The sequence below is a fragment of the Piliocolobus tephrosceles genome, chromosome 6, assembly GCF_002776525.5.
Source record: "Piliocolobus tephrosceles isolate RC106 chromosome 6, ASM277652v3, whole genome shotgun sequence".
NCBI lineage: Eukaryota > Metazoa > Chordata > Mammalia > Primates > Cercopithecidae > Piliocolobus > Piliocolobus tephrosceles.
The window spans coordinates 102,845,351-102,858,621 of record NC_045439.1 but is presented as its reverse complement, the minus strand read 5'-3'; the positions used below and the strand labels follow the sequence as shown (position 1 = coordinate 102,858,621).

General features: G+C 48.0%; 1 protein-coding gene across 3 annotated transcripts in view; it reads right to left on the bottom strand.

Annotated features, from left to right (window-relative positions):
* The window catches only part of CA12 (carbonic anhydrase 12), a 58,479-nt gene that overhangs the window by 17,689 nt on the left and 27,519 nt on the right, over nt 1-13,271 (bottom strand). For 2 of the 3 annotated variants that reach the window (XM_023185322.1, XM_023185323.1), the window contains exons 3-5: nt 4,936-5,115; nt 4,288-4,430; nt 160-255 (exon numbers count right to left, since the gene is read on the bottom strand). In XM_023185322.1, coding sequence (XP_023041090.1) covers nt 160-255; nt 4,288-4,430; nt 4,936-5,115 — 419 coding nt within the window. The remainder of the gene's footprint in view (nt 1-159; nt 256-4,287; nt 4,431-4,935; nt 5,116-13,271) is intronic. The other variant, XM_023185324.1, reaches the window with a different exon arrangement.

Genomic DNA, 13,271 nt, shown 5'->3' with positions numbered 1-13,271 from the left:
AGGCCAAGAGAAAAGGTGCACTACAGGAGGATACCCCCTGCTCTGGAGTTGACACAGCCGATACAGGAACAGCTGATTGTCAACAGGTATGCATGGAACAAAAGGCGGAATCCCAGTCTCATCCCTGCTTCAAATTTCACATTTTTAAATAGCTCTTACCTCAATGAGAACAGCTAGGACAGCGAGGCCTTCTGACTTGTTGCTGGCAGTGCTGGCGTCAGGATAAAGGTCTGAGTTATAATGGACAATGTGCAGCTGCAGTAGGGGAGAAGCCACCCATTAGGGGATAAGTGACTCATGGGAGCCTGTCACTTCTGCAGAAGACTTTAATCCAACTGTGAGGACAGAACCCCAGCCCCCACAGCCCCCCAGACTAGGTTAGGTATCTCAGACCCTCCCCTTATTTTGCCAAGGATAAGGACATGTGCCCAAGGTGGTCAGGGCACGGCTTGTTTGATACATTTTAGAGACCTAATACATCAATCAATACGTGCAAGATACACTGGTTTGCCGGGCGCGGTGGCTCACGCCTGTAATCCCAGCACTTTGGGAGGCCGAGACGGGCGGATCACGAGGTCAGGAGATCGAGACCATCCTGGCTAACACGAGGAAACCCCGTCTCTACTAAAAGTGCAAAAAATTAGCTGGGCGTGGTGGCGGGCGCCTGTAGTCCCAGCTACTCGGGAAGCTGAGGCAGGAGAATGGCGTGAACCCAGGAGGCGGAGCTTGCAGTGAGCCGAGATCGTGCCACTGCACTCCAGCGTGGGGGACAGAGCGAGACTCCGTCTCAAAAAAAAAAAAAAAAAAAAAAAAAAAAGATACACTAGTTTGATCGGGAAGGGCAGGACAACTCAAAATGGCGGCTTCCAGGACACAGGTAGATTTAACTTCTTTCTGACTGGCAATCGGCTGAAAGTTATCAATAGAAAGGAATATCTGGGTTCCAATAAGGAGTTGTAGAGAACAAGATTTTATCATGCAGATGAAGCCTCCACGTAGCAGGCTTCAGAGAGAATAGACTGTAAATATTTCTGATCAGACCTAAGGTCTGTGTTGATGGTAATGAAGGTGGGCTTTTCCTGAATTCCAAAAGGGAGGAGGGTATAATGGGTCATGTCCAACTCCCTCTTCCCATCATGGCCTGAACTAGTTTTCATGTTAACTTTGGAATGCCGTTGGCCAAGAGGAGGGGTCCATTCAGATGGCAGGGAGGGGGAGTCGGGGGCTTAGAATTTATTTTTGGTTTACACAACCCATGCATTTTTGTTGGTTTTTTGTCCTTGAGACTATGACATATGGAGATTTTATCTCTATTTCTTTTCTCTTTTCATTCATCCTTTTCCATCTCATGTGTTTATAAATATAATTCAACATATATTATTGAATACAGCTTAATTCCCTCATTTTGAACTTTAAGTGGCTCCTTCTAATTTAAAAAAATTATATATCAAATTATTTCTTCTTTTAAGTGGTCCTCTATTAAGGATTTCTTAAGAGCTCCTGCTTCACCATCTTCCCCTCAAAGGACTTAGGCTGCCACACTGCCCACACCATCTCAGCCTGGCATCACTTTGAGAAACAGAGCTGAATTCTATATGATTAAAATCTCTGAGGTCCTAAGTCCCTATTTCCTTTTACAGCTGACCTTTGAGCTTGTGGTTTGTCTGTACTTTTCTTACTGCGTTCAGAGGAAGTGAAGACTAATCCAAGCATAAAGGAGCTCCCTGTTGAGGAGATTAAGAGAGAAAGAATCTCTTTTTTTTTTTTTTTTTTTTTTTTGAGTTGGAGTTTCGCTCTTGTTGCCCAAGCTGGAGTGCAATGGCGTCATCTCAACTCACTACAACCTCCGCCTCCCAGGTTCAAGCGATTCTCCTGCCTCAGCCTCCTGAGTAGCTGGGATTACAGGCATGTGCCACCAAGCCTGGCTAATTTTGCATTTTTAGTAGAGATGGGGTTTCACCATGTTGGTCAGGCTGGTCTCGAACTCCCGACCTCAGGTGATTCACCCGCCTCAGCCTCCAAAAGTGCTGGGATTATAGGCGTGAGCCACCGCGCCCTGCCAGAATCTTCTTCTATGGACTCCATCCAAAAGAATCACTACACTTTCAAGGTCCTTCCTTAGAGGACCCACCTGAAGGATACCTTGATGTCTTTTCTCTAGTATTGGCATTTATGGTCCATCTTAACCAGACCCTTGGTCTGATGATGTGACTTAAGAGCAGAAAATACAAGAAGTAGAAATATTTTTAGGCTGCGCGCAATGCCTCACGCCTGTAATCCCAGCACTCTGGGAGGCCGAGGCAGGCGAATCACGAGGTCAGGAGATCGAGACCATTCTGGCGAACACAGTGAAACCCCATCTCTACCAAAAAATACAGAAAATTAGCTGGGCGTAGTGGTGGGCGCCTGTACTCCTAGCTACTCCGGAGGCTGAGGCAGAAGAGTGACATCAACCAAGGAGGCGGAGCTTGCAGTGAGCCGAGATCGCGCCACTGCACTCCAGCCTGGGCCACAGAGCGAGACTCTGATTCAAAAAAAAAAAAAAAAAAAAAAAAGGAAAATTGTTAAATACATAAACCCTGCCAGTCTACACCCTAACCTCCTTTGTGAAAGGAAAATAAATCTCGAGACCCCCAAATCACTAAGCCAAAGGGAAAAGTCAAGCTGGGAGCTGCATCAGGCAAACCTGCCTCTCATTCTATTCCTAAATAAGATGGCTACAAAGATAAAAAAGCTACACATCTCACATTTTGCCCACTAGGAAATTCACTGTGGGCTGCAAGGTCTTTACCCAAAAGCAGTTCTGTTGAATTTCACCCTGACAGTGTCAATGGGTAACTTATCTTCACGGGTTCAGGACGAAGGACAGAACTCAAAGTCATCCCTCTGCTTACCCGAGACAAATGCATATCTAATTGCTTCCTCTGCCCATGTCTATTTTATCTTGTAAGAATGCAGATTCGCTGAGCTACATGAATGCACAAGTGACTATTCCTCTACCCCATCTCACATGTGAATGGCCGATCAAAAACTCAGAAGATGTGACCTCTTGCCTCTTACCTCCCCACACCTTTTAAACATTTCTCCCTTTTTCCCCAGTATCTGCCCTTTCGCCTTTAAATATTGAAGCCCTCAAGATCATCTTTGGCGAAAGGCACAGACTTGTGCCCCTGTTTCCCAGGCATGCGTCCTTAACCTTGGCAAACTAAACTTCTAAATGGATTGAGTCTCAGACACTTTTTGGTTTACACCTTCTTTATTCCCCATGGGGAAAGCAGAAGTCTCAACACTGCAATTAGCCTGGAGGAAATTTCAGTTCTTGAGCTTCAGGGAAGGGCCTGCTCTGAAATATGTGAACCTCCAGTGGTGCCATCCTTTTGAGTCAGATCCCACCCCTTCCATGCTTGCAAGTAGACCTATGATTAGCCTGAGACATTAAGCAGTTCAGCAGTTATGAACGGAGGGGAATGGTCGCTATTGGCCATGGACTCCCCTGGCTGATCAGTCAGCAGCATTTATCTCTTTGTATTTCCCTGTACATATTCAGAGCCACACCCCCACTTCAGGGCTATTGGAGTTCCACAGTGGAGCATCTCAACCCCCTCCTTGCCCCACCCCATCCTGCAATTGCAAAGGACAAATGCTCTGCCCTTCCTCTAATTTTCTTTAGGCATTTTGGGGTAGCACCTCAAGGCGACATGACACGATGCTGCCCTGGGTGGCATCTTGTCCCTAGTGAGTCTGCTTGCCATCATGCCCAACACATTAGACTGTCGGGCACCCCTAGACTTGTGGCCAGGTAGAAGAGTGGCCCTAGACCCATGTTCCCATGTTCTAAACGCAACCCGTGCCGAGAGAAAGGAAAGATAGCATCAAAAAGATGCAAACAGCATGACATATGAAGAAAGGCTGAGAAGTTTGGGGGAGCAATGAGCCCAGTGTGAGTCAGCAGGAGATTTTCATCTGCACAGATAGGAAGGCAATGTCTAAAAGAAGGGCACGTATGTCCCGCTGGGCCACCCTGGGAATACTGCCTCCCGAGCAGCATCACTCAGTAAAAGACACAGGGGCAAACTCAGCATGTTCAGGAGAAGAAAGGGACCAGGACAGTGCAGATGAGCTGCAGGCTGGCATGGCTGCACCCCCTGTGCCAGGGCCAGAGATGGGGCAGATAGCCTGAAGGCAGCCTGTCCCAGGCTCTGGTGTTATCTGCACAGCAGACAGGTCGAGAGGGTGCCACACCACCCACTGCAGGGCAGCCTCTGCCAGACTGGCAGCCCTACTTACCTCGGCGGCAAAGTGCTGTCCGCTGACGGTGTGCTCAGAGCCGTGCGGGTCATTCGGGTTCCCCCAGTGCAGGTGCAGCTGCGTGGCACTGTAGCGAGACTGGAGGCCCTGGATGTGCATGTCCGAGGGCAGGTTCAGCTTCACTGCGGGGAGCGGAGGAGCAGCCTTCAGAGCCCCGGCCAGCTGTGCACTGCCAGAGAGCAGTCAGGTAGGCAACACTCCCTCCCTGGAGCCCAGAGAGGCAGGCGGATGGAGTGAGGTGCAGAGCAGAGATGCAGCCTAAAGGTCAGACACCTGGGCTCTTTCCCTGAGAATGTCCCCTCTTCCCCAAAGCAACTCCAGTGGCACCAGCACCTTCTTGGTTCCCCCTGGAAAATGATGCCAGCAACACTAACGCTAGATCAACGGATGGGTGTTTATTTACATATTGATGGATCAGACACCTGGAACCTTTAGGGAAGTAGCTTCCTGGCAGGACCATCAGAGCCCACGGCCTCCAACATCCCCTGGAGAGAGTGCTCCTGGAATCTCTCAAAGGCGCCCCGGCCCCATCCCTCCTTCTGGATGCCCTGCCAGATGGAAAAGAACAGGCCTGACAGCCAGGGAGACCCAGACATACCCCTCAGGTCTCCAAGGCCTCTCCCTCACCTGAATGGCCATTGTTGGTCAGGAGAAACTGCTCGTTGGCAGACAGATTGTAGCCTTGGAACTTGAGGGGCGTGAGGCTGGCGTCATACTGGAGGATGTCACTGTGCAGGTCTATGGGGGACTGCAGCAGGCCCCCACAGGACGGGTACTTCTTGGACCAGCTATTCTCCCCATCAGGACCTGGACACAGAGATCCATGCTCAAGATTTAGAGTTTCTCACAAAGGGATTTTCCTTATCTTCTAATTCTCTGTTCAATATAATTACTCCTTTTCTCCTCTTTTCTGAATCCCCAGAGGTAAATCTTCAAGGCCCAGAGTCTTGGCCTCCAGAATCAGGTCCCGCAACCACTCAGGACCACCTGCTCTTAAGTGATGTGGGGAAAGAAGGACTAGGGTTGCCCAGGCCAGAGCCAGGAGCCCACCGAACTCTGCTTTATTTTGTCCATTGTTCCTATTTGACACACACATCAAGACCTGTTGACTTTCAGTAATTCAGCATCTGCTTAGTCAGCACCTATTATGAGCCAGGAATTACTCTGGGTCTTGGGGCTGCCAGGTTGAATACAATAGAACCCCTACTCATCCAAGCTGGCATTCTAGCGGGGAAGAACTTAGCAAACCTGCAGGGCCACCCCAGGTGGGAAAAATTTGTGTCTCACTGACCACAGCGCCAAGTATTAAGTTGGTGCAAAAATAATTGCGGTTTTTGCCATTACTTTCATGCAGAAACCGCAATTGCTTTTGCACCAACCTAAATAGGTCTTTGTGGCTGCTGGCTTTGCCTGTATGACCTTCCTGATGAGAAACCCCTGAGGACATTGACTCTTGATACCCACGTTTAGAGTAACTATAGAACCCAATCTGATAGGGATGCTTGACAAATGTTAAATAATTACAGGCCTGGAATCGCAGAGTGAAGTACAGAGTTTAAGCTGGAAAAAAAATATGACCACACTGTAAACTAATTATTACAATATAATTGACGCACTATCAATGAAGAGGAACAGACTTTAAAAAAAGAAATTCCTCCAGGGCTCAAGCTTCTTGCCAACTACGAGAGAGCAGTTCCTCCCCTGGAAATGAAAATAAACATGGTATGTGCAGATGAACTTTCCTACTCCCACAGGGAAAAAGTCTTTAAAGAATGTAAATCTATGTTTAAAAGATTATCTCCATGGTAATTAAACAGACTTTCTGGCCAAGGTTTCTCCAGAAAAGCAAAGAATTGGCATGTCATGGCTCGTTAGGGTAGACCCAGGGTGTCCTGTGGGCTCTATCAGAGATGGGGATCAAGCTTTGCCATCTGGGGTCCGTTCATCAGTATTTCGACACAAGGAAGGTGGGTAAATGGAGAAAAGGGGAAAGGAACACCACCTCTTCTGGGAAATCTTCCGTAGACCACCACACTGTCTCACAAGAGTGTAAATGTTACATTGGCCCTGCAGAATCCCACCCCCCCGGGCGTCGTGCTCCCTAACTAGGGGAGCTTATCTGAGAGTGGGAAGAATCAGAAGCGATAGCTGGTACCCAGGTTTGTTTAAAACGCTATGAGGCGTTGGTCCCAGGCTTAGTTCTTACTTCTAGGTCCAGACACACACATCGGAACCCTACTGATTTTTCCGGCTGTCAACCTTAGGCTATGCATTTTCAGAAATGTTACAGCATGACGGAATGGCAGACTCTCCAGTCCAACCTTTCACTGGACACCAGTCTTCTTCCTCGGGATACCAGAGTCTCCACTGGGCTATACTATTCTTATTTTCAAGGCCTTAAAGTAACTAAACTATACCAAGATGGTGACTAGGGAAGAGGGAGTCTGGAGGATATCAAAGCAGGCACTCCAGGGCCAAACTGGAGTAAGACAACCATTCAGCTGGGGGGCAAACCGAATGCTTTAGGGGCAGCAGGGAGCAGAATGAAGCAATCATGAGGCCTCATGTAGACCCCCGGGGTCAGGAAGAGACACAGCGCAGGGTAAGACTCCCTAAGTGAGGCTGCCAGCCTTTCCTGTGCTCACAATACTGCCTAGGCCCACAGCCAGCAGGGCAGAAGCTGCCAGCCAGGCATGAATGCAAAAAACTCAAAGTAAAGAGATGTAGCAATGAGAAGCTTTCTCTTTGCACACATGACTAAAGGGAACTGGATTCGAAGGGTTTTCTTTTCCCATAGTGGGGGTTCAAAAAGGTTTCATCAAGAGGGCATTTTACTGCTAGCTAAACAAGAGCCTCGTGAAGATAGGAACCCCTCATCTTCGTCTCTGTGAACCCATATTATTAGTAGGGTCACATGCCCTCATGGGCATTTAGGAATCACTTTCCCGAAGAATGAAAAAGAACAGAGGGCTTGGGAAAATGTGACTTGGGGAACGTTTCCTTTTTCTCTTGCCCTAAATACACTTTATTGGAAGTTAGGACCAAATGAGGTATTTGGGGGCAGGAAAGACTAAGGATATATTAAAGGCAGTAGAGTTGGTGTTGGAAAAACCTTTCTTGGAAAAAGCAGCAGCTATGTTTGACCAGGGGAGTCCAGAGAATGAGATTCCAGCATCAGCTGTCCTAATACCTCAGTGGGTTATGTTCCCTGCTGCAGCCTCCATTGCCCTTCCTACAAACGGTGGGGGTGGGGACAAGATGTGTGTGGATGCTATGTTCTGGAAGCTTCCTTCTGGCTCCTAAGCTCTGATACTTATTAAGAATGCTAGGACTAAGCACCTTCACCATCTGTCAGGCGAATTTGAACGAGTTAGAGACGTTGCTCATGTCAAGGCAGCTACTAGGCCTGTGACAAGGTGCCCAGGGGAACCAGCTTTGGGAATGAGGGCACAGGGCACCAGTGCTCCAGGACTGGCTGGGAGTGGACAGCCATCTGCATCAGGAACCTGCCCTGGTCCTGGCTGCCATCCACAGCGGAGTTCGTCCTTGGGCACCAGTCACAGGTCTGTAGGTCAGCAAGGTCAAGAAAGCCTTGTCTCCTCCTCCTCCTCCTCCTCCTGCTCCTCCTCCTCCTCCTCCTCCTTCCCCTCCTTCTCATTGTTATTTTATTGTAGTTGTTTTGATCCTTATAACTCTATAACCTGATGGGGTAAGCAAGGCAAGAATTACACCATTTTATAGGTGAAAAATAGAGATTTAAGTGATTTGCCCGAAGTTTGACTTTGGCTAAGTAACAGTTACTTAGCTTGGGTCACAGGACTTATGTGTCCTTCAGTATTTATCTAGATTTTGTGCACCTGGAATTTCCTGGCTCCCGCACGCTCTCCTTGAAGGCAAGGACCACGGCTCATCCATCGCTGCGCTTCCCACAGTGCCTGGTGCAGAGCGGGTCCGCACATGTTACTAACCTGAACTCTCAACACCTATTTCATGCTTGCTCCTTTCCCAAAGAATGCGCAGCCACCTTAATTCCCTCATATATTTCTTCTTCTCAAAAAAGAGGAGGAAAAATGAGATCACTTGCTCAGGTTCAAAATGTACCCCCCTAGCTTTCTAGCTTACCTGTGTGCAAATGGCTTCTGTTTGGGGCCACTCATTGAAAAAGGAATCTGGGCCGGACACAGTAGCTCACGCCTGTAATCCCGGCACTTTGGGAGGCCAAGGCGGGTGGATCATGAGGTTAGGAGATCGAGACCATCCTGGCTAACACGGTGAAACCCCGTGTCTATTAAAAATACAAAAAATTAGCCGGTCGCGGTGGCAGGCGCCTGTAGTCCCAGCTACTCGGGAGGCTGAGGCAGGAGAATGGTGTGAACCCGGGAGGCGGAGCTTGCAGTGAGCTGAGATCCGGCCACTGCACTCCAGCCTGGGCGGCAGAGCAAGACTCCGTCTTGAGAAAAAAAAAAAGAAAAGAACAGAAAAAGAAATCTGATTTCTGCCCTGTAGCCTGGGAGATGGCCTGCCAAGGAAGTTCATAGGCCCTCCCCCAGCATGTAATGGCTAGTGGGTGTCCCCGCCTTGCACAGCTGGGACACTGTCAGAGCAGCCTCCTGTCTTTGTGGCATGTGAGAGATACAGGTGCCATGAGGGTGGGCACCGGGACAACCAATATCAGAGGTGAGAAAAGTAGGCCTTTCTGTTCCCTGAGCTGTGACATGTGACTGCACAGCGCTAGCCTTATGCCTCCTCTACACCTTGGGCTACCATTTTTCAACTCAGTCTCAGCTTTCACACTCATGCCAAGTGCTCCACTGCCAGAAATCCTCCACTGGGACTGAGTCTTCTAAAAGAAGCATTTATTTCCAGCTAAAAATTTGCCTTTGCTCTTCTGAGTTTTGACTTTGCCGCCAGTTGGTTGGACTCCTCCCATGATTCTGACACAGGGGGATCACGTGTCTCTCACAGTTTGTTTTTCCAAATAAAGCCAAGGCATGATTTCTTTCCTGTCTATGCGTTTTTCCTGCTCTAGGCAAAACAGAAGTGGCCAGAATTCCTGTTTTGAAAGGTAACAAGACATTAACATGGCACAGCTCAAAATGCCTCTCGTGATTTCTGATTGGGAATTGTGAGGCCCAGGGTGTAGGACCTGCATTATCCGAGGACCAGAATGTTTTTACAGAAAATTTCAAATGTATACAATGTAGAGAGAGGAGAGAAACGAACCCCATGTCACCCAGCTTGGACAGCTTACAATTCACAAACAGTCCTGTCTCATCTATGCTAAGCCATTCTCCCCTTATCTACCTGGATAACTTGGAAACAGAACCAGATATATTTCATCTGTACATGTTTCAGTATGTTTCTCTAAAACATAAGGGCTCTTAAAACCACAGTACCATGACCCCACCTAGTTAACAATTAGAACCTTAAGATTATCAAATTTAATTAGAATTGAAAATTCTCCAAATAGGTCATAACTTTTTAACAGTTTGTAAAATTCAGGGTTCAAATACAGTCCATGTATTTTTTGCAATATTGCAATTAGAGGATGTGTTATGGCCTAGATTACAGCTTGATGGTGGAATGCCTCGTCAGAGAACACCTGGGCCCCACTTCTCCAAGGCTCAATATCTAAGCCAGCTCGGTCTATCCTTTGCCCTTAGTGGGTCATGAACTCCCATGTTTCCATGGGTTAGGCCCTCGCCATGCCGCACTGCAAAGGCTTCCCACAGGCAACCGGCCCCAGCCTTCCTTGTTACACTGCCAGACTGGCTCTCCTGCAGTAACCAGATCAATCTTGTCATAGCCTGGCTTGGGTGGCACCACCCCACCAACCATCTGTACACTCCCTTTCTCCCTAGCACGCCCTGCCCCACCCCATCAACACCAAGCACAGCCTAGCTGTTTTTCATGGCCTTGAAGTGCCCCAACCTGTCAAAGTCTTCAAATGCCCCCACATCCCGCCCCAGCCTGCCCCATGGTTCAGCCAGCGGCCCGAGCCTAAGAGCAGGCTATGCCAACCCACCTTCACAAATGCCCTTATGAAAAACTCTGCTCAAATGCCCTCTTCTTTCCTCCGGACCTTTGCAAATTTCGTCCACTCTTCGAAGTCCAGCTCAGGTCCTGCCAAAGCTACCCCAGTGCTTTCTCGTCCCTGGCTTGAACTTCTCGGCCAGCTGACTCGGGTTGTGCACACTAGCAAGCACTGTGATGACTGTTAGCATACCTCACCTGTGACTGTTAGCACCAGACTCGTACAGAAGCCTGTTACAGACTAGAGCTCAGACTACGAGTTTCAAAGATCTTTGGAAGACCAGAACTTTACGTCATATCCCTACTCGTGTCTGAACACATCCTTGAATGAATGTGCAGGGTTTTTAAAGCTCATTTCAGAAATTTAGCCATAAAGAGAGGAGAGAAGAGTAGATGCATGGTGGTGATGGTAAGGTGAGGGTAATGTGAAGGATTTTGGTTTTGGTTTCTGTTTTTGTTTTTGAAACTGAGTCTTGCTCTGTCACCCAGGCTGGAGCGCAGTGGCGCAATCTCAGCTCACTGCAACATCCGCCTCCTGGGTTCAAGCAATTCTTCTGCCTCAGCCTCCCAAGTAGCTGGGATTCCAGGTGCCTGCCACCACGCCTGGCTAATTTTTTATATTTTTAGTAGACATGGCGTTTTGCCATGTTGGCCAGGCTGGTCTCAGACTCCTGACCTCAAGTGATCCACCTGCCTTGGCCTCCCAAAGTGGTGGGATTACAGGTGCGAGCCACCGCACCCAGCCTGTGTTTTTGTTTTTTTATGAAGAGGCTTCAGCAAACTGCTATGCAGATGGCAAAACAGAGCAGAGAAGGAAGGTTGGAGACAGAAGAAAGAGGGGCTCACTGATGAAAGGTAGCCCCGGGAAGACAGTGGGGGGATCCAGCCACCGGAGTCAACATTAATTCTGCCCCGTAACACTTCTTGGAGGTCATACTCTGAGGTGGACCCCCTGTGTCTGTGTCAGTGCTCACTGCAGGCAGCTTCCTGGAGAAGTTGCCTGGGCCCAAGCTCCAGGGCACATCTCTTTGGGCCAGCTACCAACACGCAGTCAGAACAAAACTTGCCCCAACGGCTACCGCTGTAATGGCAAAGTTTACACATTCTAGATGATGACACATCCTCTTTCAACAAATAGGCAACATTTCAGGACAATGATAGCTTTTGGTTAGTCCCTCAAAGTTTGTTTTGTAAGGAGATCTGACCATAATAAAAGGCGTGTATATCTATATGAAAATGATCAAAAATTATGTACCAAATTTGAATATACATTTAATACGATGGATTGTATTTGCAATAAAAAACGAGTACTCAAATGTTGAATGAAAGAGAGAACTCTCTAAATGCTCTCCTTCTTGGAGTGCAATTTAATTTTGAAGTTAATGCATTCATTTCTTCAACAAATGTGTCTAGTATGTGTCAGGCACTGTACTAGGTGCTAAAGATGCAATGGAGAACAAAACAGCTCTAGTCTCTGACCTTGTGGCACTCACAGTCCAGTGTAAGAGACTGATAATAAATAACAAGTAAACCAATGCACAAAGGAAATAATTAGTCTGCAATCAGCACTGCAAAGGAATTAAACAAGGGCTGCAACAGAAAAACGGAGGAATCCCTGTTAAGCGGATGATGCAGGCAGGCTTCCTGGAGGAGGTGCCATTAAAGCTGAGATTTAAAGGACAAGCAGAACCAACCATGAGTGAAACCTGAGGAATGGCATTCATGAGAGAGGGCCCAGCAAGCTCAGAGGCCCTGCTGCAGTGGAGAGCTGGTATATTCTAGGGACGTGTGATGCATTGACTCAGAAAGAGCCCGGGATCCATCCGGCCTCCCTTTGTCAGGTCTGGGTCCTGCCGTGTGCCAAGGCTGAGCTGGGATCAATTGACACCTGCTCATGTACACTCCTCCATCTGTTAGAAAGGTCTTCCTGTTGGGAGACTAGTACCTGCCTCTCTCTGGGGGTCATCCAAGAGTCCCGCTCCTGTGGCTAGAGCCACAGAGAACACAGCTAAGCCACAGGACTCCGAGGGGACAGCAGCCTTCATGTCCCATCTAAATCCATCTGGAAACCAGAAATCTTCAGGATGGTGTCTGCATGTAAAAGCCTTTTTTTTTTTTTTTTTTTTTTAGAGATGGGGTCTTGCTATGTTGTCCAGGTTGGTCTCAAACTCCTGAGCTGAACCAATCCTCCCACCTCAGCCTCCCAAAGTGCTGGGATTATAGGTGTGAGCCACTGCTATAACCACTGGGTGCTAGCCCAGCCTAGAAGCTACATTTTAAAAACATGTTTAAAAGACATTTATAGGTCCTGCGGTTCACTTCTGAAGCTGATTAAAATATCTACTTCTTCTCATAAAAACCCAGTGGGTTGAGCCAGTCAGTAGTGTGGCGTTCCCACAGCATCACCTTGGTAAGGGACTGACCCCTGCACAGAAGGCCACAACCTGCTGAATTCTACCTGTTTTCCTGCCTGGTAGGTGGAGAGGCACAGTCATAAACCCCAATGTCCTGCCTAGAAGGAAAGGAGGTGACTGGGGCATGGGTTAATAATCGATGGGTGAGGTCTTATGATTTTATTATGTACAAACAGAGGGCAAGGAATCAAACTGGCACTAAGAGTTTTTCCTTTGTCAGTGTCACCACCGAATCAGAGGTGGTCCTGGGACAGTGAGGGAGGGCTAGAGGGTGAGGGTTACTTATTATGAATAAAGCTCAAAGCTGGACTGCCATAGCAGCCACTCTTTTTCCTTGGATTTTACATTATAGGTCAATAAAAATAAACACATTTTCTAAAGATGCTTTAATCCACACTTTGCATCAAACTTTTGTCTTTATTATTTCCATTTTTGTTTGGGTCAGCTGGAGAAGGAGGGTTGAGACTTGGGCTTGGTAAAATCCACCCAAATCCACTCTTGGGGAGGCAGGAGGAT